Source organism: Meriones unguiculatus, chromosome 18 (genome assembly GCF_030254825.1).
Source record: "Meriones unguiculatus strain TT.TT164.6M chromosome 18, Bangor_MerUng_6.1, whole genome shotgun sequence".
NCBI classification, from domain to species: Eukaryota; Metazoa; Chordata; class Mammalia; order Rodentia; family Muridae; genus Meriones; species Meriones unguiculatus.
Window position 1 is genome coordinate 63,305,147 of NC_083365.1, and position 25,359 is coordinate 63,330,505.

General features: G+C 39.5%; 1 protein-coding gene across 1 annotated transcript in view; it reads right to left on the reverse strand.

The window, feature by feature from the left end:
- The window catches only part of LOC110565027 (contactin-associated protein like 5-1-like), a 703,043-nt gene that overhangs the window by 246,635 nt on the left and 431,049 nt on the right, over positions 1-25,359 (reverse strand). Inside the window, exon 11 of the mRNA XM_060371632.1 lies at positions 14,210-14,316. Within this exon, the coding sequence (XP_060227615.1) occupies positions 14,210-14,316 (107 nt within the window). The remainder of the gene's footprint in view (positions 1-14,209; positions 14,317-25,359) is intronic.

A 25,359-nucleotide genomic window follows, 5' to 3' on the forward strand; every position in this document is an offset into this window, starting at 1 on the left:
CCTCCAGGAAATATAACAGAATAAATGCTTCATAGAAAATAGAGACAAACTCCCTGGCAATAATCAATGGGAATCAGTTGAGAATTGGGTGGGAAAATTCTCCCCAATGTTTCAGATGTAGTTTAGAAAAATAGCCATTGTGATTATATGCCTTAGCCATTGTGATTGTGTGCCTCAGAAAAGGTCACCCCGCCTTGCTAAACTTCATCCAATTCTGTAACGCCAAGACTTGTGCCCCCCTGCTTGCTGCCATGAAAACCTGCTCACAGACTTCCCTTTAAAAATCCTGTTCACTCAGAGCTCGGGGTCCCACTTCTCTACTGCTGTGTCAGTGAGACTTGGGTCCCGAGTTTGATCGCTCTTGTAGTAAAGCTCTCTTGCAATTGCATCGAGTCGTTTCCCGGTGGTCTCCGAGGGTCTCATGAACCTGACATAACATATGATCTACTATCTCATTACAAAAATCATGATTGTTGTTGTCAGTATTATATCTAGAGAAGAGAGAGAGCCCAGACTCAATGTAGAATAGCATGCTGTGATTTAATTAGGTTGTTACTAGAGCTTAGAACTGCAACAAGATCCCTCTATTTTCAAACACATTTCACTTTTCATGCTATATTTTTAATAAAAACCAAAAGGAAACAGGTGTATTTCCTCTGTGTGTGTGTGTGTGTGTGTGTGTGTGTGTGTGTGTGTGCATCTGCACATGAGCACAGGCAAATGTGTGTACAGAGGTCAGAGGAGGACATGTGTTGTCTTCCTGTCACTCCACATCCTGGCCTCATTTTCTTCAAGGTCTCTCACTGGACTAGGAACTCAGCATCTTGAAGCTGGAGTTCCTGGTGAGTAAAACTCAGTTAATAGTTCTCTGTCTCTGATAACCTCTCTTCCTCCTTTGTCGAGGACTGGGGTTACAGGTGCATGTGGCAGTGTCTGCCTGTTTATGTAGGACTTTCAGATCTGAAATTCAGATCCTCATAGTTGTGTGCCAAACACTCTTCCCTTTGGAGACTTCCCCAGCCACCGTGCTCTAAAAATTTTGAATATCCTCCAATGATGTCTTTAGCAGAAAGTACTTATGAAGCAAACATCAAGAAGCATGCCCTTCCTCTGAGTTCAGGCAACCCTTTCTCCATATATTACACAGCTACTTTTCCACTGATGTCCCATTTAAACAATAGGCAAAAAGGAATTCAATTGTTAGCAGACAGAAGATACTCATTTCCTCTTCCAGTCATAATGACAATGCCATCAATGAGACAGGAGCAAGATGATGATTGGCGGAGTCTCCATCATTGCATTAGTCACCAGCAGAAATCTCTGCCGTGCAAACTGACTTTTACAACCGCTCTGCTGACAGACTAATAAACTCAGTTTCATGTCCCACAATGAGAGTTGATGGTTTTATTTCTCTTTTATATTCTCTACATATATTTACTTATCCAAATGTTTTATTTATGTTAACATCTTAAATTTGGACACTTCTACACCTATATCAATGGGAGGATGATTTACAAGCTCCTTTGGAAATTCATGGAACTTATTGTGCATAGATTTAAGAGATACACTTTGAATAAAACAATACAGCCTCAATCCTTTCAACCAATTAAAAATTGGAAATTTCTATATATAAAGTGGTAAAAGGAAGTAAAACATGGGACACATGACATTGTTTGTTTTTTTTTTTTTTTTCTTACTTGGGATTTATAATAGAAAGGAACATGTGAGTTCAAGAGTTCAAGCCAGTATTTGTTTGTTTTGTTTTCTCTTAAAGTTACATTTAATTTTTTTTATATTAATTGTAGTTTATTCACTTTGAATCCTGGCTGTAGCACCTCCTTTATTCCCTCCCAATCCCACCATCCCTCCCTCTTCCACTCGATCCCCTTCTCCAATTCCATTGATAGGGAAGTCTTCCTCCCTCCCATCTGACCCTAGTTTATCAAGTCTCATCAGGACTGGCTGCATTGTCCTCCTCTGTGGACAACTGGCAAGGCTGTTCTCTCCTCCTGGGGAGGTGGTCAAAGATCCAGCCACAGAGTTCATTTCAGAGACAGTTCCTGTTTCCATTACTAAGGAACTTAATTGGATACTGAGCTGCCATGTGCTACATCTGAGCAGGGGTTCTAGATACTATCCATGAACAGTTTCTGGGGAGTATCTGTCTCAGCAAAGAACCCTGTGCCCAGATATTTTGGTATTGTTATTCTCCTCGTGGAGCTCCAGTCCTCTCTGGGTCTTACTAACTCCCTCTTCTTTCAAAAGATGCCCTGCACTCTGCCCAAAGTTTGGTTATGCATATCAGCATATACTGCTGGGAAAATTCTTTCAGAGGCCCTTTGTAGTAAGCTCCTGTCCTGTTTCCTGTTTACTGCTTCTTCCAAAGACCATCCTGTTTGTCTTTTTGAGTGACGATTGATTGTCCTACCCAGGGTCCTCCTTCTTGCTTGGTTTCTTTAGGTCTACAGATTTGTGTAGGTTTATTCTATATTATATGTCTAGCATCCACTTGTAAGTGAGTATATACCATGTGTATCTTTCTGCTTCTGGGATACTTCACTCAGAATGATCTTTTCTAGATCCCACCATTTGCCTGCAAAATTCATGATTTCCTTGTTTTTACTTGCTGAGTAGTATTCCATTGTGTAAATATACCACAATTTCTGTACCCATTTCTCCATTGATGGACATCTGGGTTGGTTCTAGCTACTACGAATAAAGCTTCTACAAACATGGTTGAACAAATGTCTTTGTTGCATACTTAAGTATATTTTGGATATATGCCTAGGAGTGGTATAGCTGGATCTCGAGGAAGCACTATTCCTAATTGTCTGAGAATCCGCCAGATTTAAGGAGATTTTGTCTTTACTTCCATCAAGGTAGAGCTTTTAGGAGAAAATGCCAACCAGTTAAAGTTTACAACTCTATTTTCTCAGTTTTTATTAATTTTTGTTTTTGTTTGTTTGTTTGTGTTTTCACAAACAACTCTCTAAATATGGTGCTGGCTTTAGGAAAACATGCTCAATAAAAGCTGGTGCTTTTGATCTCAAAGAGCAAGACAAGAATTTAATTATGGCAACCTTACAAATGTAGGGTGAGGGGAATAGTTGAGGTAAATAAAGAATTATTTGAAAGACAATGTTAAGACCTAACAAGAAGTGACCAAGTTGAAACAAGACCAACAGACAGGAAAGGAAGGAAGTCCTCACTATGATCAAGTAAAGATCAGAGCATCAGAGCTCCTCTAAAAAGGATTTGCAGGAGCCTAAGCCTGAAGGGCCTCACTCACAGAGGCCAGCAGCAAAGTTAATACTCTTTAAAATAATGAAGAAGGCTGTCATTTTTTTCCTATTGATAGTGTCCTTTGCTTTACAAAAACTTTTCAGTTTTAGGAGGTCCCATTTCATAATTGTTAATCTTAGAACCTGGGCTATTGACATTCTGTTTAGGAAGTTGTATCCTATGCCAATGAGTTCAAGGCTCTTCATCACTTTTTTTTTCTAATATATCTACTGTGTCTGGTTTTATGTTGAGGTGTTTGGTTCAGTTAGACTTTAGTTTTGGGGAGGGTAATAAGTATGGATTTATTTGCATTTTTCTACATCCAGTTATACCATCACCATCTGTTGAAGATGTTAGGAAAACATCTCCACCAGCCTCACATCCAACACAGGCCTAATATCCAAATTATAATTTAAAAAGTCAAGAAATTAAACACCAACAAACCAAATAACCTAAATAAAAAATGGAATACAGAGCTAAACAGAGTTCTCAACAGAGAAATATTGAATGCCCAAGAAGCGCTTAAAGAAATGCTCAATGTCATTAGTCACTGGGGATATGCAAACCAAAACGACTCTAAGCTTCCATCTTACACCATTTAGAATAGCTAAGAATGGTAAGGTTGTACAGAAAGGGGACACTCTTCCACTGCTGATTTGAGTTGAAACTTGTAAAACTTTGGAAATCAATCTGGCATTTTCTCAGGAAATTGGTAACAGCTCTACCTCAAGATACAGCTATATCTCTCCTGGGAATATACCCAAAAGAAGCACCACAATACAACAAGGACATTTACTCAACTATGTTCATAGCAGCTTTATTTGTAATAGGCAGAAACTAGGAAAAACCCAGATGTCCCTCAACCAAAGAATTGATAAAGAAACTATGGTACATCTATCACAATGGAATATTATTTGGCTGTTAAAAACAAGGACATCATGAAATTTGCAGGCAAATGGATGGATCTAGAAAAGATTATCCTGAGTTAGACAACCCAGACCCAGAAAGATAAGCAATATATATACTTACTTATAAGTGGATATTATACATAAAATACAGGAAATCCATACTACAATCCACAGACCTAAAGAAGCTAAACAAGAAGGACCCTAGGGAGGATGCTTAATTCTCATTCAGAAGGACAAAGAGAAAAGAAACTGTAAGTAGTTGAAGAGAGAGAACAGGACAGGAACCTACCATAGATATCCTCTGAAAGACTTCACCAACCATGGGGAACAAAACAGATGCTGAGACTCAGTCAAACTTTGGCCAGAGCACAGGGAATGTTATGAAAGAGTTGGGGGATAGAAGAACCCATAGGCGACAGGAGCTCTAGAAGATGACTGACAGAGCCAACAACAGGGCCCACTGCAGTGATTAAGGTACCAACCAAGGACCACACATGGAGAGAACCTAGGCCCTCTGCTCAAATGTAGCTGATAGGCAATTCAGTTTTCATGTAGGTTACTTAGTAACGGGAGCTGTATCTGACATGGACTTTGTTGCCTGCTCCTTCATCACTTCCTCCTGGTGGGGTCATCTTGCCAGATTACAGAGGAAGAGAATGCAGCAGCCAGTCCTGCTAAAACTTGATAAGCTTAGGTCAGTTGTTAGGGGAGAAGGGCTCACCAATTCTGAAGACTAGGGGAGGAGAGAGGGAGAAGAGAAGGAAGGATTGAACTGGTATGATACAACAGATGGGGCTACAATTAGGATGTAAAGTGAAAAATAAAAAAAATATATAAATTTAAATAAAAAAATTATGAAGAAGGAGTTGTAGGCTGGCTCACATAATGAAGTACAACCTTACAAGCATGATGGCCTGAATTTCTTCCCCAGATCCCACATGTAAAAAGTTGTGCCTCCTAGTGGCCCTTATAATTCTAGCACTGGGGGAGCAGACATGTTTACCCCTAAAAGTTTACTGTTAACAAGATCAATCTGTTGGCATTTCCTGTCACAAAGAAGGTAGATGGCATGTAAGTAATGGGACCCAAAGTCTCTAGACTCCAAATAGATGTTCTTACTTCTATATACATACATACATACACAAATATTTCAGTTAATAAAAACTTACTGGAAATTTTGAAACAATACAGAGATATAACCAAAATAACTTTAAGGAAACAACAGAAATTTAATTTATAAATTACCCCTTGGGCTGGAATACAGCAACATAAGCCAAGGGCTTGCTCTGTAAGCACAGGGAACTTGGTTCGGATTTCCTGAACCAACTGAAAGCTGGGCATTTCCATGCTCAGTTAAGTGTAACTATAATCCGATTTAATGAGGGTGTAGATACAAACAGATTCTCAGGACTTGCTGGCCAGCCAGACTGCATAAAAGAGTGAACTCTAGGTTCAGTGAAAAGCCCTGTCTAAAAAAAAAATGCATAAAGAGGGGCTGAGGAAGTCACCAAAATTCAAAAATTCAACTCAATCTATTGCCTCCATATCAGTGCATACAAACACACAAACACAAAGAGAGAGAAGAGAGGGAGACACACAGAGAAAGAGAGAACTCTAAACACATGGACATAAACACATACACACACAGGCATGCATACACACACACACACACACACACACACACACACAGGCCAAGCTGTGCATTCACACAGAGACAGGCACATATTGGTAATTTACCAACAATGAGTCCCAGTCCCACCAAGAGTGTGATGGAGCCAAAAGATTCAGGCTTTTGTCCTACTTGGTTTTGTAATTGAATGTCCTTGGCTCTCTATTCTTAACTCTTCTCTGTCTCACCCTTTGCCTTTCTATGAAGAGAATATCCCCCCCCCCAAAGTTGCAGTGTGAACAATATGGTGTAAATGCAGCAGGAACCACAAAGAAGGGCTATGGTTAGACTTGACAGGGAGAGTTCATGCCCACTGACGCATGAATTTATCTCAATAGCAGTAGGGGCAGTTTCTATTACTTTTCCCTTGAGTGTGGCAGCAGTAAGGCTCCATCCAATTAGTAGAATAACTAGATATAGGTGACAGACATGCTGTATTAGATGACTTCATCATGTGGAGAAACACTTTCTGAATCTTTTTCTTTTTTTCTGAACTACACAGTCACAGTAACATTGCATCATTCAAGTTGAACAGACTGGAATTTATTTACTTGATTGACAATTTAATCAATGGAGTTAGTCATAGTTTAAAATGAAATTGATAAAATATTGATTAGCAACAACACACACTTTTTCCTCTTTAGTACTCCTTGATTATTCCTTCCCTAGTTTGAAAGTCCTTGTGATTCACATCTGTGAACCGCTTCAAGGGCAAGAGTCAGGAGTTTCAGCTACCCATGACTCTTAGAGTAACAGGTATTTCATTTTGACCTGGTTTGCTTTTAAATGTTAACACAGCAAACAACGTGAGGGAACCCTTAGTGTTTTCTGAACCATAGACAGATGTGCTATGTGAGTTATGTAGATACTGTTCCATACAAGTGCACCAGAAAATGGTTTAAGAATTGGGTAGTGAAAGCTGGGGAGATGACTCACTGAGGAAGAGTGCCTCCTATGCAAACATGCAAACATAAGGACTTTAATTTAAATTTCCAGAACCCAAATAAAAAGCCAGGCATGGCAAATATGTGCCTATAACATTAGCATTGGGCCAGCCACAATCTGTGAGGCTTACTGGTAGCCATCCTAGATCTAGTTAAATGAGAGACCTTGACTAAAGGGAATATGGTGGAGAGGGATAGAGCCAAACATCAGACTCCTTCTCTGGAATGTGCAACCACACACATATGTACAGGTTGCAGATACATGTGCACATACATACATATATGCATACATACATACATACATGAGAGAGAAAAACTAATACAAATAAAGAGAAATGGACAATGTGATTGGGGCATAGCATAATGAATCATTATCCTCATTCTGAGTCATATTTACAGAGAGATTTAAAAGTCTTAGTAAAACAAATTCATAGCTGAAAGTATATTCATCAGGAATCATCAAGCCCCAAAACTTAGCCAGTTGTCTGAGATCATGGGTAACAGAGATAATCTGAGCTGTGCCTGGGGTTCTTCTACTAATGACCACACTATGCCAAACTTTCATCTGCACTGGGAAAATTATGCAGTAAAGTTGCTCTTATAGCCATGTGATGTGGTCATATGGAAATGTCAGTCACTAGTTATCTATTTCATAAAGCTATTCATGACATTTGATGAATGTGAGTCTTTATATGTAACTGGTGAGATTTAACATACAAATATCAGATCCTAGATATTATGTTAGTTGTTTTGTTTTGTGTTTGTATTCCAAAGAATAACTATGTAGAGGACTGTGTTAGCGGGAAAGAATTGAAGCTGAATGAAGTGAAGCCCTTTTTTTTAAAGGAAAATGAGACTTCCAACCTTTACCTGTCTTGATCCAAAGGGACGATAAATCTCACACATTCTGCTCAATCTGAAATGTATATTCCAAATTGCTTCTTTTTATGTTTTAAATTGATTGCATGTGTGTATGTGTGTGTGTGTGTGTGTGTGTGTGTGTGTGTGTGTAACTGTGTGTGTGACACACACAGGGAGGTTACAGGACAACCTCATATTTTGAGCTTAACCCTCCACCTTGCTTAAGACAGCGTAGCTTTGTTTTTCCTGCTGTGTACACATTGAACTTCCAGAAGTTTTCTGTCTCTGCCTCTTCTCTTTCACCTGGTTTTATGTGGGTTCTGAAGATCCAATCTCAATTTCTCACTCTTGAGTGCTTTACCTGCGGAGCTTCTCCCCTTGCCCAGATTAGTTCTTAATTGTGCGGAACACTGGAAATTTGCCTTTCTCTGTCAAGTAGTCTTCTGCTGGTTGAAATATATGAAAAAAACGTGTTCATTGTTTTTGTTCAGTGCTCACAATAAACATCAGTGTGCTCCAAATGATGCAACATCAACAACAGACTTGTCTTCCCTTAATTTTTATGTCCAAATATGGGATTCTTTCTTGCTTCTGTGAGGTTGAAAATACAACCAACATTTGTGATTGCATTTTTTTGTGCTGCTATTTCAATGCAGTCATTTGAAGCTAAGTTGTATCTTCAATTAAAACACAAGATGGTGGAGGAGGAGGAAGAAGATGTTTAGAGAAAGAGAGAGGAAAGTGCAAAAGGAACAAACTAGCATGCAGGAGTTTATGTGGGAAACTCTAAAATGACTGTGGTGTTTTTAACAGAGAGAAAATTAATCTCAGGTGAAGAACCTGCCTTGCTGCTTTCAGTCTTTGACAAGAATCATGGCATAGATATTGGTGGATCTTGCTGTGATTCATGTAATAATTAGCATCATTCAACCTTCTTTGCAGAAATATGAGAAAAAGTGCTTTTAATTCATTTGGATCTGAGTGCAAATTATGCTTTCTTTAGTTTTGTGTCTTTAAATATTTTTCATGTAAAGAATATTTGCATTTATTAATTGTCTACCATGGTAGCAAAATGCAAAGGAGGAGCCAAGAGAGCTGATGTCCCAAGTTGGTCTGACCAGGCTATGTTCAGTTTTCATGCACACGTGAACAGTGTTTCTGGACAAGAGATTTCTATATATAAAGTCAATAACTGGGGAGAGCTTCCACAGTTTAATCTGCTGAGACTATAAGTTGCACGATTGTAGGCGTCTAAGAAGGTGAGTTATCCCCTTATCCCAGGTTTTGCATTCTGAGATTTCAATTGTTCATGCTTAGTAGCAGTCTGACACTATTAGATGAAAAGTTCAAGAAACAATAAATTCAAGAGTTTTAAAACATTTTTACAGCATGTTATTATAATTACCTTTCCCAGTAATTGTCTTAATCCCTTCCTGCTACTTTTTTTAATTTTATTTTTTCTTATCAGTTACATGTTTTTAACTCTGTTTCCCAGCTGTATCCCACTCCCTCATTCCCTCCCAATCCCACCCTCCCTCCCTCATCTCTACCCTGCCCCTTTCCAAGTCCACTGATGGGGAGGGGTCCTCCTCCCCATTCATCTGATCCTGTTTTATCAGGTATCTTCAGGACTGGCTGCAAAGTCCTCCTCTGTGGCCTAACAGGACTGGTCCTCCTGCTACTTTTTTTTAAAAGTTAAATTCTATTATGAGCATGTTACCCTGCTTGTAGGAATGAAAACAGTCTAAGGAGACTCTTGTGCTCTCCTTTTTCTATTACATTAACAGAGAGAATGTTCCCAAAGAAACAAGATTTTTACAAGAATTTCATGCCACAAGATGGAAAAAGCTGGAGGCATGCAGGAACCAGTGTCTTAGGGTCATAGATTTCAAACTGATCTGATATCACCTAACTAACTACCTTACAGGATAGACCAAGATAGGGACAAGGGCCAGAACTACACCATGGCTAGAACTGCTTAGCTATTCATTTCTGTGGCTCTCTACTTTCATCTGCACCTCATGTCGGCACCCTGAAGACCCTCTTTGTTCCTATTCCCAATGTGACGAAATTGACTAAATCTCCTTTCTCTGTCTTTGTGTCTTGAACTTGCCTGTTGAAAAAGGATGACCTATCCTGAATTTTTGGGGCTCTCAGGGCTCAGCCTTTGACTCTAACAGCTCCGGTAACAGGTGCATGTGTATAGGAAAATCTGCTCATTTATTCCATTTGTTTCTGCCTATGGTAACAGGTATCTAGCTGAGATTGTAGTATTTACTTCATGAATATGAGAAAACTACTATGCTAAAATCAAACAAGCAAATAAAAACAAACAAACAAAAAAAACCCAAACAAACAAAATCCTACCTGGTGACATGTATAATGTGCTCAATAAGTGACTACTCCTTTCCTTTTAGCCAATAACAAGGAGAGTCAACCACACATCCTACATCTCTTTCTTATCTTAGTTTCCCAGTGACGCTCTCACTCTTGTAAATGATTCATAAGTCTCTGACCCTCCAACCCAATTCTCCAAGAGCTGAGCACATTCTAACCTCTCTGCAGGGAGTAACAAGCACCATACAGGCAGTCCTGTGTCCTTAACCACCAACTGCCTCACCTGCCTACTCACTCCTATTTTGAGCTGTTTGAACTTTTCTCATGAATGAGAATGAAAAGAACTGTCTTTTGTTGTTCTTAGAAACAGAGACAAAAACCAATATTTCCTTCCCTTCCCATGTCAGGGAAAGATCCTCAATGACTTGCATTCTGACTACACCTCTGGCTCCAGTCCGTCTATTTTCTTAGACCAGCCAATGCCAGTATATGCCTATGTTACTTAGCTGTAGGAACAATCACAATTCCCCTCTGTATTTTTCTTAGTCTCATCACACTATTCTTTAAGCTCTTTAAAAATTCACCCAGTCAAATGACATCTCTTATGGTAAAAGGTGATCTTCAGAGTATGACTTACAACCTCTGTGAACATTATGCCCAAATTTCTTTCTTTCGTGGGCAATATCTTATATCTCTTTCTTAACTTATTTTTAACATTTTATGATCACTGCTTTTCTGTGTGTCATGTTTATCTATTATTGTTTCTTTTACTTTGAAATTTTATTTTATTTTTTATATATTATTTAATCTTTCTTTTATAAATTATTCATTATTTACCCTGATTGAAGCTCCCTCCTCTAACTCCTCCCAGTGCTGCCCTCCCTCATCTTCCCCCTTATCTCATTTCCCTAGTCCTTTGAAAGGGGGAATTCGCTTCCTCTGCCATCTGCCCATAGTTTATCAAGTCTCAGGACTGCCTGGATTCTTGTTCTCTGTGGATTCTCTTCCCATGCTCATGGCTTGTAGGATTCATATAGTAAAAATGGCCATTTTACTAAAAAGCAATCCATGGATTTAATGCAATCCCATCAAATACCAACACAATCTTTACAGTCCTTGAAAGAAAAAGTCTCAACTTCATATGGAATAGAAAAAGAAAAGAAAAGAAAAAAAAAAAAAAAAACAGAAGAGCTAAAACAATCCTGTACAATAAAAGATCTTATGGAGGTATCTCCATCCCTGATCTCAAGCTTTACTTTAGAGCAACAGTAATAAAAACTGCATGGTATTGGCATAGAAAGAGAATAGTAGAGCAATGAAATTGAATTGAAACATGAAAATAAACCCACACACCTATGAACACCTGATTTTTGACGAAGATGCCAAACCATACAATGGAAAAAAGATAGCATCTTCAAAAATGGTGCTGGTCTAACTGGATGTTCACATGTAGAGAAATGCAAATAGATCCACATCTATCACTCTGCACAAAATTAAAGTCCAGGTGTATCAAACATCTCAACATAAAACCAGACACACTAAATCTGTTACAAGAAAAATTGAGTAAGAGCCTTGAACTCATTGGCACAGGAGACAACTTCCTGAACATAACACTAACAGCTCAGGCTCTAAGATCAACAATTTATAAATGGGACTTCATGAAACTGAAACCTTCTCTAAAGCAAAGGACATGATCATCAGAACAAAACAACATCTTACATTTATCTCTTCTTTTAAAAATTATTTATTTGTGAGGAGAGGGAAACAAGGAGAGAGAGATAAATCGATAGATAAATAGGCAGATGGATAGATAGAGAGATATGATAGATAGATAGATACATACATACATACATACATACATACATAGAGATACACAGAGAGAGATACTGCAGATGCACAGATACACATATGCCATTGCCACATGTGGAGGTCAGAGTAACATTTTGAGGAGTCAGTTTTCACCTTTGACCTTGCTGAGACAGAGGTTTTTCTGCCTTTATGTTGCCTATTGCAGGCTGCATATTTCTGGCCCAGGAGCTTCTGTAAAATTCTTCCATCTGTGTTTTTAATTTTGCTGCTGGATGTCTGCCTTTAGATTTTCACAGTGAAGCTGTATCCTTAATCCACATGTATCTCCTCTATCTCTGAGAATGTTCACTTTGCAGGGTTGAGACAATGGTTCAGTTGATAATGTAGCTGATTTGTCCAGCTTTTTAAAACAGTGTCCAATGTTTTAAAAAGCTGGATGTAATGCAGTTTACTTATAATACCAGTTCTAGAAAGGCAGACACAAGTAGATCCCTGAGGTAATTGGCCAGCCAGCTTAGACTTCTTTAGTTTCAGCCCAGTTAGAGACGTTCCTCACAAAACTAGGTGGATCACATTGGAGGGTGGAGGGTGACACTGGAAGATTTCTGACCTTCTTATTCACACACACACACACACACACACACACACACACACACACCCTTACAAAAGCATATACATAAAATATATTTAACTTTAAGAATCTACCTTTTGACTTCCAAGACTCTGCCTATTTATCTTATTTGAGGGACTTCAGGAACCATATACTCTTCAATTCCAAACTTCCCTTGGATATCCCTGCCATTTTTCAGCAACTTGTGCACAGTAGTTAGGTCTCTGAACAAAGATTATGCCAGGTTGAACCAGTGACAACTCTACATCTGTCCTATCCACTCGGAGAGTTAACGTAGCTTTGCACTTGCTCAGCATTTTATTCATTCCACTAGTAGCTCCTATTATTAGTCACGTGCCACAGATAAGAAAGGTGAAGCATGTAACATTCAAACAATTTGAATCATGTCACAGGGGTAAAGGATAAAAAATGTAGTTCATACCCATGATAAAGTTATTTTTAGTCGTGCACAAGGATGAAATTATGCTAACTGCAAGGAAATGGATATATCTCCTTTCCACATATCCCAATCCCCTTCTCCCATGCTGTCACTCTTTCTATCACCAGCGTTCCACTCCAGCTCCTGGGATTCTTCACTAATTCTCCACAGGACACAATTATGCCTCATGGACCCCCTTTTTCTATTACTCTAAGAACTTTTTTTTTCTGTTTTCCTTATATAACTTGGCCCAGGCCTTCAATCTGAAGTTTCCCAAATGGCCAGCATTGACAGGTAGATATCAATACCTATGACAATATTCTGGCTTTGTAATCTCACTTCTCATGGTCTGAATGCACTTTGCCTCCCACTGGAGGTGTCACTAGGGCAGTATTGGGCCAATGGAATGTGAGTAGAAGCAATACTCAAACACTTTTTAGTATAAACCTTTGAATAAAACACAAGCTTGCTTTCTTTTCATGTGTTTTCTTCCTGAGCCATAGCAACACTCAGGTGAAGACACCCCTTCCATAAGGACAACAATGGGGGAAGGAGGCCTGCGGTGTATCAGGGACTTTGGGGTATAGCCATGTTATATTTTGAATGGGAAGTTTTCATAAGTTCATGTTTCAACACTTGGTCCCTGGCTTGTGCTCCTGTTCAGGAAATTTACAGGACTTTTAGGAAGTGGAACCTCACTGGAGGAAATGGGACACTGGGGACAGGACTTAAAGCTGTAAAGTTTTATGCCATTTCCTGTTCATTCTTTGTTTCCTGAGTGTAGACTCAAGGAATCTGTCAGGATTTCTGTTCTTTCTACCATTTCTTCCCCACCTGTTGCCATGTCTTATTCTTTTATGAGGGACTGTACTCTTCTGGAACTGTAAACCCAAATCAACCATTTTTCTCTTCAATTGCTTTGGTCAGAATATTTTTTTGTTTTGTTTTGTTTTTTTTCTTTTTAATCTTAGCGACAGGAAAATAACTAAGACAGACATCACACCACATGATCAAAGATATATATTAGTTACTTGTTGCTACAATACAACTGAAGCCCTCAAATCAATACCATTTGTTATAATGCTCCCTATGTCCTTAGAGCGCCGTTCTCTCACTTTAGCGTATGTATCCAACGTTACTTTGTCTGCCCTACTCCCATACACTCCAAAAAGGTATGTCTTATGTACATGTGTTTTCCCTGCCTCCTTCAGCATTTGAGATATTACATCCTATTGCATAATTCATGCTAAATGAATAAACAGGGCCCATACTATGTTGAATAGTCAGGGCCCCACACTGCTTTCCGGGAGTTGTGCCCATACACTGTGGGCACATGGTGTGTGTACTCACAGTCATGACAGGTGGCTCCCGTGTAACCAGTGTCACTGCAGTTGCAGTAGAAGGTAGTCCAGGATTGAGTGCAGCGTCCTTCATGTTCACAGTGGTTGGGTAAACACCTAATGGAAAAGAATGTAAAAAATAATAAGCCAAGACAGTTGAAACAGAGAGGCAAACAAAAACTGTATAAGAAACAATGGGAAATGGATCTGCTAAAATCATATTACTGTGAGAGTTAAATTATATGAAAACCAGACAAATGTATGCACTGCTGGGTACTAGGGATCTCAGAGTTGAATTCTACCTTTGTGTTAAAGCTTAAAAGCTATTGCAGAGAGAACTGAATGGAAGAAGGAATATTCTATAGAATGGTGTGTTAATTATGCCAGAAAGTGCAGAAGAATTACAAGTTTACATTGAAAAGTCCTGTAGCTTTTTAAAGGAAGTGAAAAAATAGCACTCCTGGAGATTACTGTCTGTGCTTCATTTGAGAGATGGCCAGGAAATTATCTCTACCTGCAGAAACAGAACATGGTTTAAAGTTGAATGCACCCCTCAATTAAAATGCAAGGCAATTCTATCTATTCAGAAACTGCCAAAGCCATCCTGAAGACTTTCACGAGCTATGGTAAACCAACATGGTGTCCTTTCAACCAATCTGGGTAAGGCGCTTCAGGTCCCCACACCCCCACTCGCCCCTATCCATCCCTCACAAACCCCAAGGAGTAGCCCTGCTTTGAACATCCTCTGTCAGAATCCCTCTCCTCCTTTGTATCCTGCCATTGCCTTGCTTCTGAAGATCTCCTTTTTATATATGTTTCTCATATTTGGGTATGAGTGCTTGCCTACATATATATACATATATATACCACTTGCATGTGTACCAGATGCTGGAAAAGGCCTGAAAAGGGTGTTGGATCCCCTGGAAGTGAGGTTAAAGATGGTCATGAGGCATAATGTGGCTGAGTTAACTTTCTAGCTTGACCTCTGACCATCTCTTTTCCTGAACTCACTTTACTCAAGGTTCCCCCAGGCTTCCTACTTTGTTCCCTTTCACCCTATCCACCCCCACAGAGATTCAGTGAGGCCCAGTTATCACTTGCCTGTTCTTGGCAGCCAACAAAGTGTGTATTTTTAAATTCTTTTTTTTTACATTTATTTATTTGCTTATTTACTGTGTATAAATGTGGTGGAAGGGAGCACCTGCCACATGGGATGTGCAAAGGTGAGAGGACAATATGAGGGAGTCAACTCTCTCCTTCTGCCATGTATTTCTCTGCAAATGAACTCAGGCTGTCAATCTTGAGAGCAAGCATCTTTAGCATCTGAGCTACCAACTGCCTCTAAAAACAGTTATTGCTTTAGCAACAGATAGATAAGCAAAGAAAGGTAAGCAATGCCTTTGCTATGTTCTTGTTAGTTATGATGTCAAGAAAAATGCGTGATTTTCATGGCCTACACTATGGAGTACAAGATCCCAACATCTAATATGAAAGAGACAAGAAAAAAAGATCTGGCGACCTGCAGTATGCAGCAGAGGAGCTGGGAGGAGTCCTGGTGATATCTGTCCATTTAGTTTCTGTTGTTCCCCAATGCCTGTTTTCACACCCAGACTTTCTGAGGACTTCTGTAAAATGTGTTACAGTCTGAGATAAACCAGGAACTTTCCAGGAAAACATGCATTTTGCTCCTATTGGCTGGATTTTATATTCTGTTACTTGGAATCAGCAGGATCTTAACTTTTTCTAGAAAGTTTCCTATACACTGGATAAAACATGTCCTGGACCTGAGTGCAGTCACTCAGAATCCATGTCTGTGATAGTGCATGAGATAATGCTAGAGCTGAAACCCGTCAAATCACTTATACTCACTGGCTATCAGTCTAGCCTATTTGGTGCTTTCTAGACCAATGAGAAATCTGTTCTAAAATCAAGGTGGATGGTTCAAGAAGAACACAACCAAGAGTCTCCTAGGACCTCTACATGCACAGGTACACTTAAGTACATCTGAACATACATCAGTACAAATATATATATGTAGGCACACACACAAAAGCACACTATGACATTCTATCTATTAAAAGACCCTCAAACCACTTTATCATAAAATACATATTATAATATTTTCAGTGCACTGCTTTCAAGTCCACTCATATATGAAAAGAGAAGGCTTGGGGCAAGCTGTCAGAAATATTGGCCTTCTAATCCCATCTTTAATAAGCCTCCCACAGACCTTGAACTACTGTTAATAAACTCAATTTAGCACTGAAAATGTAGGCTAAAAAATCATTTGTCTATGGTCACTAAAAAAAAAAAAAATCAATAATGTTTTCTTGTGAGGGAAAAGCATACTTGGGAAATGGAAACATCTATTGTTCCTATGATAAGAAGTGAAGTGAGTGAGAACATGCTGGGTTGCCTTATAGCAGGATGCATTTGGGAACAGTACACCGAGACCGGAAAAGGTCGCCTCAAGCAGACACTTTATATCAGATTCATAAGCCTAATTTACTTATTAAAAAGGCTGTTCCATGAGCATAATTTCCAGACTCTTTAACCAATTTGTTTAACTGATGCTTTGTTTCTTTTCTTCTCCTTGTTTGGCACACACTGCTTATTTAAGAACCAGACATAGAAAGATAATGTCATAGAGCTATGAAAGGGGACAAACACTGTGCGTGGAATCTCAGGTATAATGCAGTTAATTCAAATTGTCATGGTAGGGGTTTGAGGTGATAACTCAGTAGGTAAAGCATTGGCTGCACAAATATGAGAAATAAAGTTTGAATATCTGACATCCATGTAATATTTCAGGCAGGCAAGACACCCCTCTTGTGATATTTGCACCCAGGAAGAAGAGAGAAGAAATTCCCCCAGAGAAAACTAACTAGCTAGAAAACAAAATTCACTCTCTTTAGTGTCAAGTGGGAAAGTCTGACTCTAGATATAAAGTGGAAATCAATGAAGGAAGATGTCCTATGTCAACCTCTGACCTCCACATGTTCACTCATCTGAAAAAGGTGAACCCACACATATCATGCATAATAGGTCTGCCCTACCTCCAGTTGCAAAGGTCTCAACAGATGTGGCTGCTCAGTGCAGTTTTTCAATATAAATATATAAACTTTCATGACTACCAAAGAGCCCAGACAAGCTAAGAGAGTGGGTATTGTACATGCTTCCAAATGTATTGCCTCTGTGTAAAATCAGAGTGAACAAGAGTTTAAGGAGATGACAGGAAGTTTTCAAAGAAAGCAATAGATATGGATGGTGAAGGAAGTTAATAGCAGTAAATAGAAAAATGTGATAACTCAAAAAACTTTCTCACAATGGAATTATTTTTTTTCCCTTGGGCCAGGAAGATGGATCTGTCACTAGCTGTGCAAGCTTGAGAACCTGAGGTTGAGTCCTAGAATCCAGGTGAAAAGGCAAGACATTGTGTGTCTTTAACCTTAGCTCTGGGGAGGTAGAGACAAGTAGCCTCCAAGCACTCACTGGCAACAGAAAGCCTTTTTGGCTTCCAGTGTCATGATGTTATAAAGTTTACCAAAAGAAGCTGCAACACAATGCATAAGATTGTAAGTAATGCTTTAAACATGTCATTTGTAAACTGGAAATGACATTAATGTGAAGAACACCTGTGGTCACGCAACAGCAACGAAACTTTCTGAGACATGCAGCCCCATAAGCCCAAAATTTCTGGCCCTCTCACTTCTCTCCTCAAGATTCTTAGTTCTAGGATCTGGGAGATGGTTCAACCATTAGTGTTTACCACACAAATGTGAAGGCATGAGATTACATTTCCAGGACTTAATATAAAAAGCTGGCCATAACATCACTTGTCTGTAACCCCAGGGCTATGGACATGAAGACAAAAAGATATCTAGGGCTTGCTGGTTAATTATTCTAGCCAAAATGGGAAGGCTCCTGTTTCAGTGAGAGAACCTTCCTCACAAAATAAGGCAGAATCTTCCTCACAAAATAAGGCAGAACTGAGAGCAGCAGCTTATCTTTAACCCTGCATCTGGGAGTCAGCCACAGGTAAATCTTTTGGAGTCCCAACCTTTTCTACATTGTACCACCACCACTACCCCCCCCACACACAATCTCCCATAGGACAAGGATAATTTCTATGCTGATCATGGATAATCTAAGTAGTAGATGAAATAGATTTACTTGTCCAGCCTCCTGTAATTTCATGATGTCATTGCTCTAACTTGATGGGGTGTGTTTGGTTTTTTCACAGAAAATGAGAGTAAAATGTCTTACTTACTAGGGTAATGGTCACCCTGAGATAACTATGATAATTAATGGTGTCAACTTGACAAAAATCTAGACTTACTCTATGGACTCCTTGCATGACTATCAGGAGCTATGTAGCTTGTGTTACTTGAGACAGAAAGACTCACCCACTGTGGGTGACACCATTCCCTTGGCAGCAATCCCACACTATGAAATAGAGGAAATGATCTGACTCCTAGGCTTTGTCCCTCTCTTTAACTGCAGAGTGATTACCTCCTTGGGGTGCTGCCACTGTGATTTCCCCACCAATGTGGATTATAGCCTTGCACTCATTCCTTGAATAAACCCTATTTTTTTAAAGTTGCTTTTGTTAGGGATTTTATTCATAGCAACAGGGGGAAAAAACTAAACAGCCAAGAAACTGCCTCAAGGACAAGAGAGGATGTTCATCATTTGAGCCATTTAGAAGACTAGAGACAATCTCTGACAAATGAAACCTGAATTGGGCCTTACACATTCAAGCAAGCACACCTGCAGGGGACATGCTTGCTCACTACTGACTTTCAGAAGAAGAAAAAGGATCCTCATAGTCTTTTGAAAAGACTGGGGCGTTCTCTCTATGCAATTTGTCTTTGAAGGACTAGGCAAAAATCTGGGTATGGTCTGGGGAAAGTACTATAAGAAGAGGAGTTAAGATAGTTTGAGAAAATGAAACCTACCAGTTTATTCATATTTGTCAAGGTTCACAAAATAAATGTAAATTGTTGTCTTCTCTGAAAAATCATATTGCTAAATAACATATCAAAACTAATAAGTTATTATACACCAGCAAAGTCTAAGCTTATATCTTTTTAAAATTATTATTATTATTAATAATTTATTTGTATCCCAGCTGTAGCCCCTCCCTCATCTCCTCCTGGTCTAACTCTTCCTCCCTCATCTCCCCCTATGCACTTCCCCTAGTCCACTGATAAGGAAGGTCTTCTTCCCCTACATCTGACCCTAACCTATCAGGTCTCATCAGGACTGTCTGGATCCTCTTTCTCTGTGGCCACTCCAACCAGAGGTAGGTGATCAAAGAGCAGGCAACCAAATTCATGCCACAGATTCCTCCTGCTCCCCTTACTAGAGATCTACCATGGAGACTGAGCTGCTCATGGGTTACATATGGCAGGGATTCTCTCTATATGCGGTCCTGACCCGGCAGGGTGTTGAAGCAGATGCTGAGATTCATAGCCAAACTTTGGGCAAAATACGTGGAATCTTATGGAAGAAGTGGGAGACAGAAATACCTGGAGGGAACAGGAGCTCCATAAGGAGACAACAGAGCCAAAAATCTGGGCCTAGGGGGACCTGAAGAGACCAAGTTTATATCTTGATTTCTAGCTAACATACCAACTTCTTGCTGGATAGCCCCTCAAAGACTCTTCAACTTTTGTGCATCTACACTTGACTTACTCATCTGTTTCTGGTATCTACTTCTTCGGTCTTGTCATGCTTTTCCCTGTCACCTGTGATGCTGGTTAGTTTCACAAGACAGAGTCATCTGAAAAGAGGTAACTTTGTCTCAATTAGTTGTCTTGTAGGCAAGTCAATGGTGGGTTTTCTTGGTAAGTGGTTTGTTGGAGGTTGGTCTAAAGCTAATTACTGGCACTCAGGATCTGGTTACTGCCAGCTGGATACACCCATCCTTGTTTGTGTAAAGCTGCCTAAAACATTATAGCTGATTGCTTCATTAAGTGGTCTATACCTGGGGAGGGCCCAATGGAGGAGGTATGGCTAGGTTTCTGGGCTTTTGAGGAGGAGAATGGCAAGAATCATGGGACAGATGGGCAGGAAGACAGGAAGGATGCATCCACTTTATAAGTATATGAAATATACACTTAACCAATACACACACACACACATACAGAAATCATGCAAAAAAATCATTTAACTTTTAATACTTTGACATTTCTCAAACTTATTGAATAAAGAAGCCTTTTTTATAGACCATGGTTAACATCAGACAGAGCTGGTTGTCTGACTTCCAGCTCTGTAGGGGAAAAATTTTTGCTGAGCCAGTATTATGATGTGCCCAATAGACAGATATGTTTTATCTGCAGAGTCAATATTCTAAATGACCCACAAACCTGTTAGGTTGTTTGACCCAACACAAACCCTGTCTCTATTTCAGATGAATTTCTAGAATTCTGGGTTATTAAACTATAGATTAAAAATATCCTAATTATTTTTAAACAAAATCACACTATGATATTAGTAACCAAAAGAATTGGGACCAAAAATTTTTGGATTACTTTATGTGTAGCATTAAAGTATGTCATAGATCACTACCTATAACGAGGCGTGTAAAGTTTCCATTTGTGCTAGTACAAAGACCCAGGTGAGGGGCTTGGGAGATGATTCAGTGAGCAAAATATAACAAGAAAATGTCATTCAAAAATAAGCTGAATGTGGCACCACCCACCTATAATCCTGAGGCTAGAAGGTAGAGACAGGAGGGTCCCTGGGGCTCTCTGGCCATTTAGTCTACCCAGTTTAGAGGACAGTACATTCAGTGAGAGAACCTGTCTTGAAAAATAAAGTAAGAGTAATACAAGAAGACATGTGTACCTCTGGAAGACACACACACACACACACACACACACACACACACACACAGAGACACACACACACCATTTAAAGCCAGCGAGCTTTTTTGGAGACCCTACAAATGATCTTTAACTCAGAACTCATTGTCCAAGAGGGTTCACAACTCACAAGTCCTAAAATTCACTCAGTGTATTTATAAGAGCGCCAGTTACCAGGATTATAATCTGTGCAACAACTCTCATAAAAGGCTGGTGTGGGATAAAAGATTCAAAGCTCACATGTTGATTCTGAAAATTATAATTTCATTGGGACCCAATATTTTCACTAGGATAGGCAATGTATGTTTTTTTTTTTTTTTTTTTCAATGCAGTTTATTCAGGAACCTTGAACAATCATCTGACCCTGGGGAAAGCCAGCCCACTTTAAATAGCCTCTGGATAGCCAACCTCAGCAAGCCACGTGGGCAATGCAGTTAGGTCCACATACATGGAAGCAAGCCAGATCCTCAGCCTTAGCCAAATGTGGAGTTGTTTGTGACAGAGAGCACTCACCATCGGGAAGGTGGAAGGCGGAAACCAGCTCCATCTTTCAGGCATGGCATTACGCAGCTCAATGTATGTTTTTTTTTCAGTCTTTTTGAAATAACAATATATTAAAAAGACCCTGAATTGGACCTAGGATGAGATTTAAGAATATTTCCAGGGTTTCTAAGTTGGATGTCAATCAATATTCAAGTTTATTAAAATTGAATGATTTTTTTTAGTCAGTTTCCAGTTTCAATAACCTCATTTTAAGTTAATAATCATCACTAATGAGTGCACCCACTTTAGCAAAAAAGAGAACACGTCTCTTGTCACAAATCATTCCAAAGAGTAGAGTAGTCTATACTCCTAGTAAAGCCAACACTGAATTGCAACCCTATCAATTGCATTTGCTTTGTATGAGTTACTTTCCTAGTTGCTGTGATAAAACCTCTTATAAAAACTACATAAGGAGGGAAAGAAAGGCCCATCTGGCTTTCACTTCAAGGTGGTGGAATCCATAATTGTAGGAAAGACATGACATTAGGCAGGGAATGCCTGACAGCAAAAATGGAAGACCGTAGGAATGAGAAAGTGACAGGAAATGAGCTTGGCTATCAAACATCAAGAGCTATTGTGATCCTCTGTGGAGGATCCACTGTGATCCTCTTCCTCCAGCTACTCGTTACCTTCTAAAAGTCACTCAAGTTTCTAAACAGGTGAGGACCCAGCGTTCAAACACACGAGCCTGTGGTTGGACAGTTTCCATTCAAACCACTAGGGGAGAGATTATGATCTACTTTGCCACACAGAGGCACAACTAAGAACACAGCGGTGTACACTGAATCTATGCTATTGTTTTCTGCTTGATGGTTTTACCTGAGAATGGGCTGCCATTCTCTCAAACACCCGTTATGAGCAATGGTTGTTATGGTACTCATGCCCAATCATCTCCATACATTTCTGTTTTTGTGTCTCAGCATATCAGCCTTTCATCTGATACATCCCTCCTTTTGCATCCGCATTGTTCCAGGCACAGTGTAGCTCTGCATAGATGCTATCCTGTATCTTCCAAAGGATTCACAAAAACCAGTTCAGTGTATAGCTTAACTTTCAAGTGGGAAGCATTATTTTAAAAGTTTCAAAGCTTCTCAAGAGCCTGTTAAATTTCTAATGAAAATACTTGCTGTCTATATAACTTGAAAAACCATTTAACACCTGGCAGTGTTAGCTTCCTCCCTTGTAAAATGAGAAGAGTTTATGTTTATGTTCCCATATAAGGCTCCAGAGGTTTGTAGAGCCAGATAATTAGTAGAGAATAAGATGTAGCACAGAACCTATCCTATCATTGTATTTTATTACATTTAAGTGTTCCTACCTAGATTCGAATACAGAAAAACAAAAGATTTATAAAACTTCAAAGTAGAACCCCCCCCCCACATCTCTTAAATTCTTTTATCATTATTTTTCATGCTTTGTAATGACATTTTAGGGGCTAAAGATAGGGCTTTCTCAGTTAAGTGCTTGCTATGCAACTATGAGGAACTGGATTTGAATCCTCAGAACTCATGTAAAAGTTGAACATAGTGACATGCATTTGCAATCTTTTCACTGAAGAAGAGGCAGTAGGATCCATGGAATTTCCTGGGCAGACAGTATACCCAAACCCAAATGCTATAAATAAGTTTAATAAGTGGCCCTGTCTTAAAAGAGTAAGGAGGGAAACACTTGGCATTGATCTTGGGCCTACACAGACATTCACATCCATGTGTATGCATACCTGTACACACAGACACATACATGCACACAGAGAGAGTGAGAGAGAGAAGATGCTAGACTCCATGTGGCAGAAGTTAGAAACAGCTTTCCAAACCAATAAATGGTGGAGTCTGACACAGTCAATAACTAAATAAACAGGAGTGCTCTTTAAGGCATCTCCAGGACAGGCACTTTTGATAAAGATGAGGGAAAAGTAAACAATGACAGTCCACTGGGCTGATTGGAAATCTGAATTCTTTAGTGATTTCACTTTCAGACAAGAGCTGCCATGGACACAAACCTGTGAGCACCATTCAGTGCCACTGTTTGTGCCGCTCCAGCCAGGGAAACAGAGCCAACTTCACAGTGCCAGCTTGGCCTCCAGGAGCTGCATGGATTCTAGTGGTCCTCTCCACATCACATGCGTAACCTTTCCTACAGACACTTTGTCTGTTTCTTCTTTCTCTTGAGCTGCTTTCTCTTCAAACTCACTTTCCATGGCAGATATGCACAGACTGTATTAAGAATATTATGCTAGTGTGCTTCCTTCCACTGTATTATTTATAGATTACATTGTTTGTGTACATTGCTGTGGCTTGCTTCTCTAATTTTACAATCGCCTTGCTAAACAAAAATGTTATCATTAGCTTTAGGACACAGAAGAAGCACTTCCCACCACTTGAATAATGACAGCTGGCAGTGGTGGTGCTTTTATCAGGTACTCTTGGTTTTCTTTTTTCTTTTAAGTAGCTTTAATTTTTATTTGACAAATAGTAGTCATACATGTTTGGGGTCACAATGTGACATTTCAATACATATTAAATATCTCACTTTTCCCCAAGCAGGTGTGATGCTTTCTCACCATACAGTTTTTGCATAAGACTAGGCTCAACAAACTACAATAAGAAGCCATATCTACCCCAACAACTGTTTTTGTATGGCCCTAAAAGCTAAAAAGGATTTTTGTATTTTTTTCATCTATCTATCTATCTATCTATCTATCTATCTATCTATCTATCTATCTATCTATTACAATTTATTCACTTTGTATTCCAGCTGTAGCCCCTCTATCTGCCCCTCCCAATCCTGCCCTCCCTACCTCTTCTACTGCCATGACTGTTCCTCAATCCACTGATAGTTCCTCCCCTTCCATCTGACCCTAACCTATCAAGTCTCATCAGGACTGTCTTTCATAGTCTTCCTCTGTGGCCTGGTAAGGCTGCCCCTTCCCCAACTTAGGGGGAGATGATCAAAGAGCCAGCCACTGAGTTCATGTCAGAGACAGCCCCTGTTCCCCTTACTTCAGAGCCCATTTGGCGGCTGAGCTGCCATGGGCTACGTCTGTGCCAGGGTTCTAGGTTATCTCCATGAATGGTCCTTGGTTGGAGTATCAGTCTCAGAAAAGACCATGTGACGCAGAATTTTTCATTCTGTTGCTCTCCTTGTGGAGCTCCTGTCCCCTCCAGGCCTTTCTATCTTTTTCTTCTTCCATAAGATTCCCTGCACTATACCCAAAATTTGGTTGAGTCTCAGCATCTGCTTTAATACCCTGCTGGGTAGATTCTTTCAGAATCCCTCTGTGAGTTGGCTCCTATCCAGGTCCCTGTTTTCTCCCTCATCTGATATTTATTCCATTTGCCTTTCTTAGTTTTCAATTGGAGTAAAATATGGCACTAACCATGTGGGAAATTTTCAAGATAATAAAGGGGTGAAGGGCAGAATTCTTAACTCTTAGATGACATGTAGTTATTTAATTGTGTTGGGTGTATATTACAGGAAAGTGCATCACAGACTCTTGCTCGAATTGTAAGAATGTGCTACTGTCCTTAAGCTTCACTTTCTGTGGTTCTAACATGTTGCAGACCTGTGGGAATTATTTACTAGCACAGAAAACATCAGCAATGTGTGTTACTTTCCTTAGTATGTGCTCAAATCTCTGCCAACTGGTTCTTATACCTCTTCTAGTGAGAAATTTTTTAGATGGATTTCAGATTTTTCTAAGTTTATTTTTCATCTTGAATAAATACTATATCCAGCACCAAAGGATACT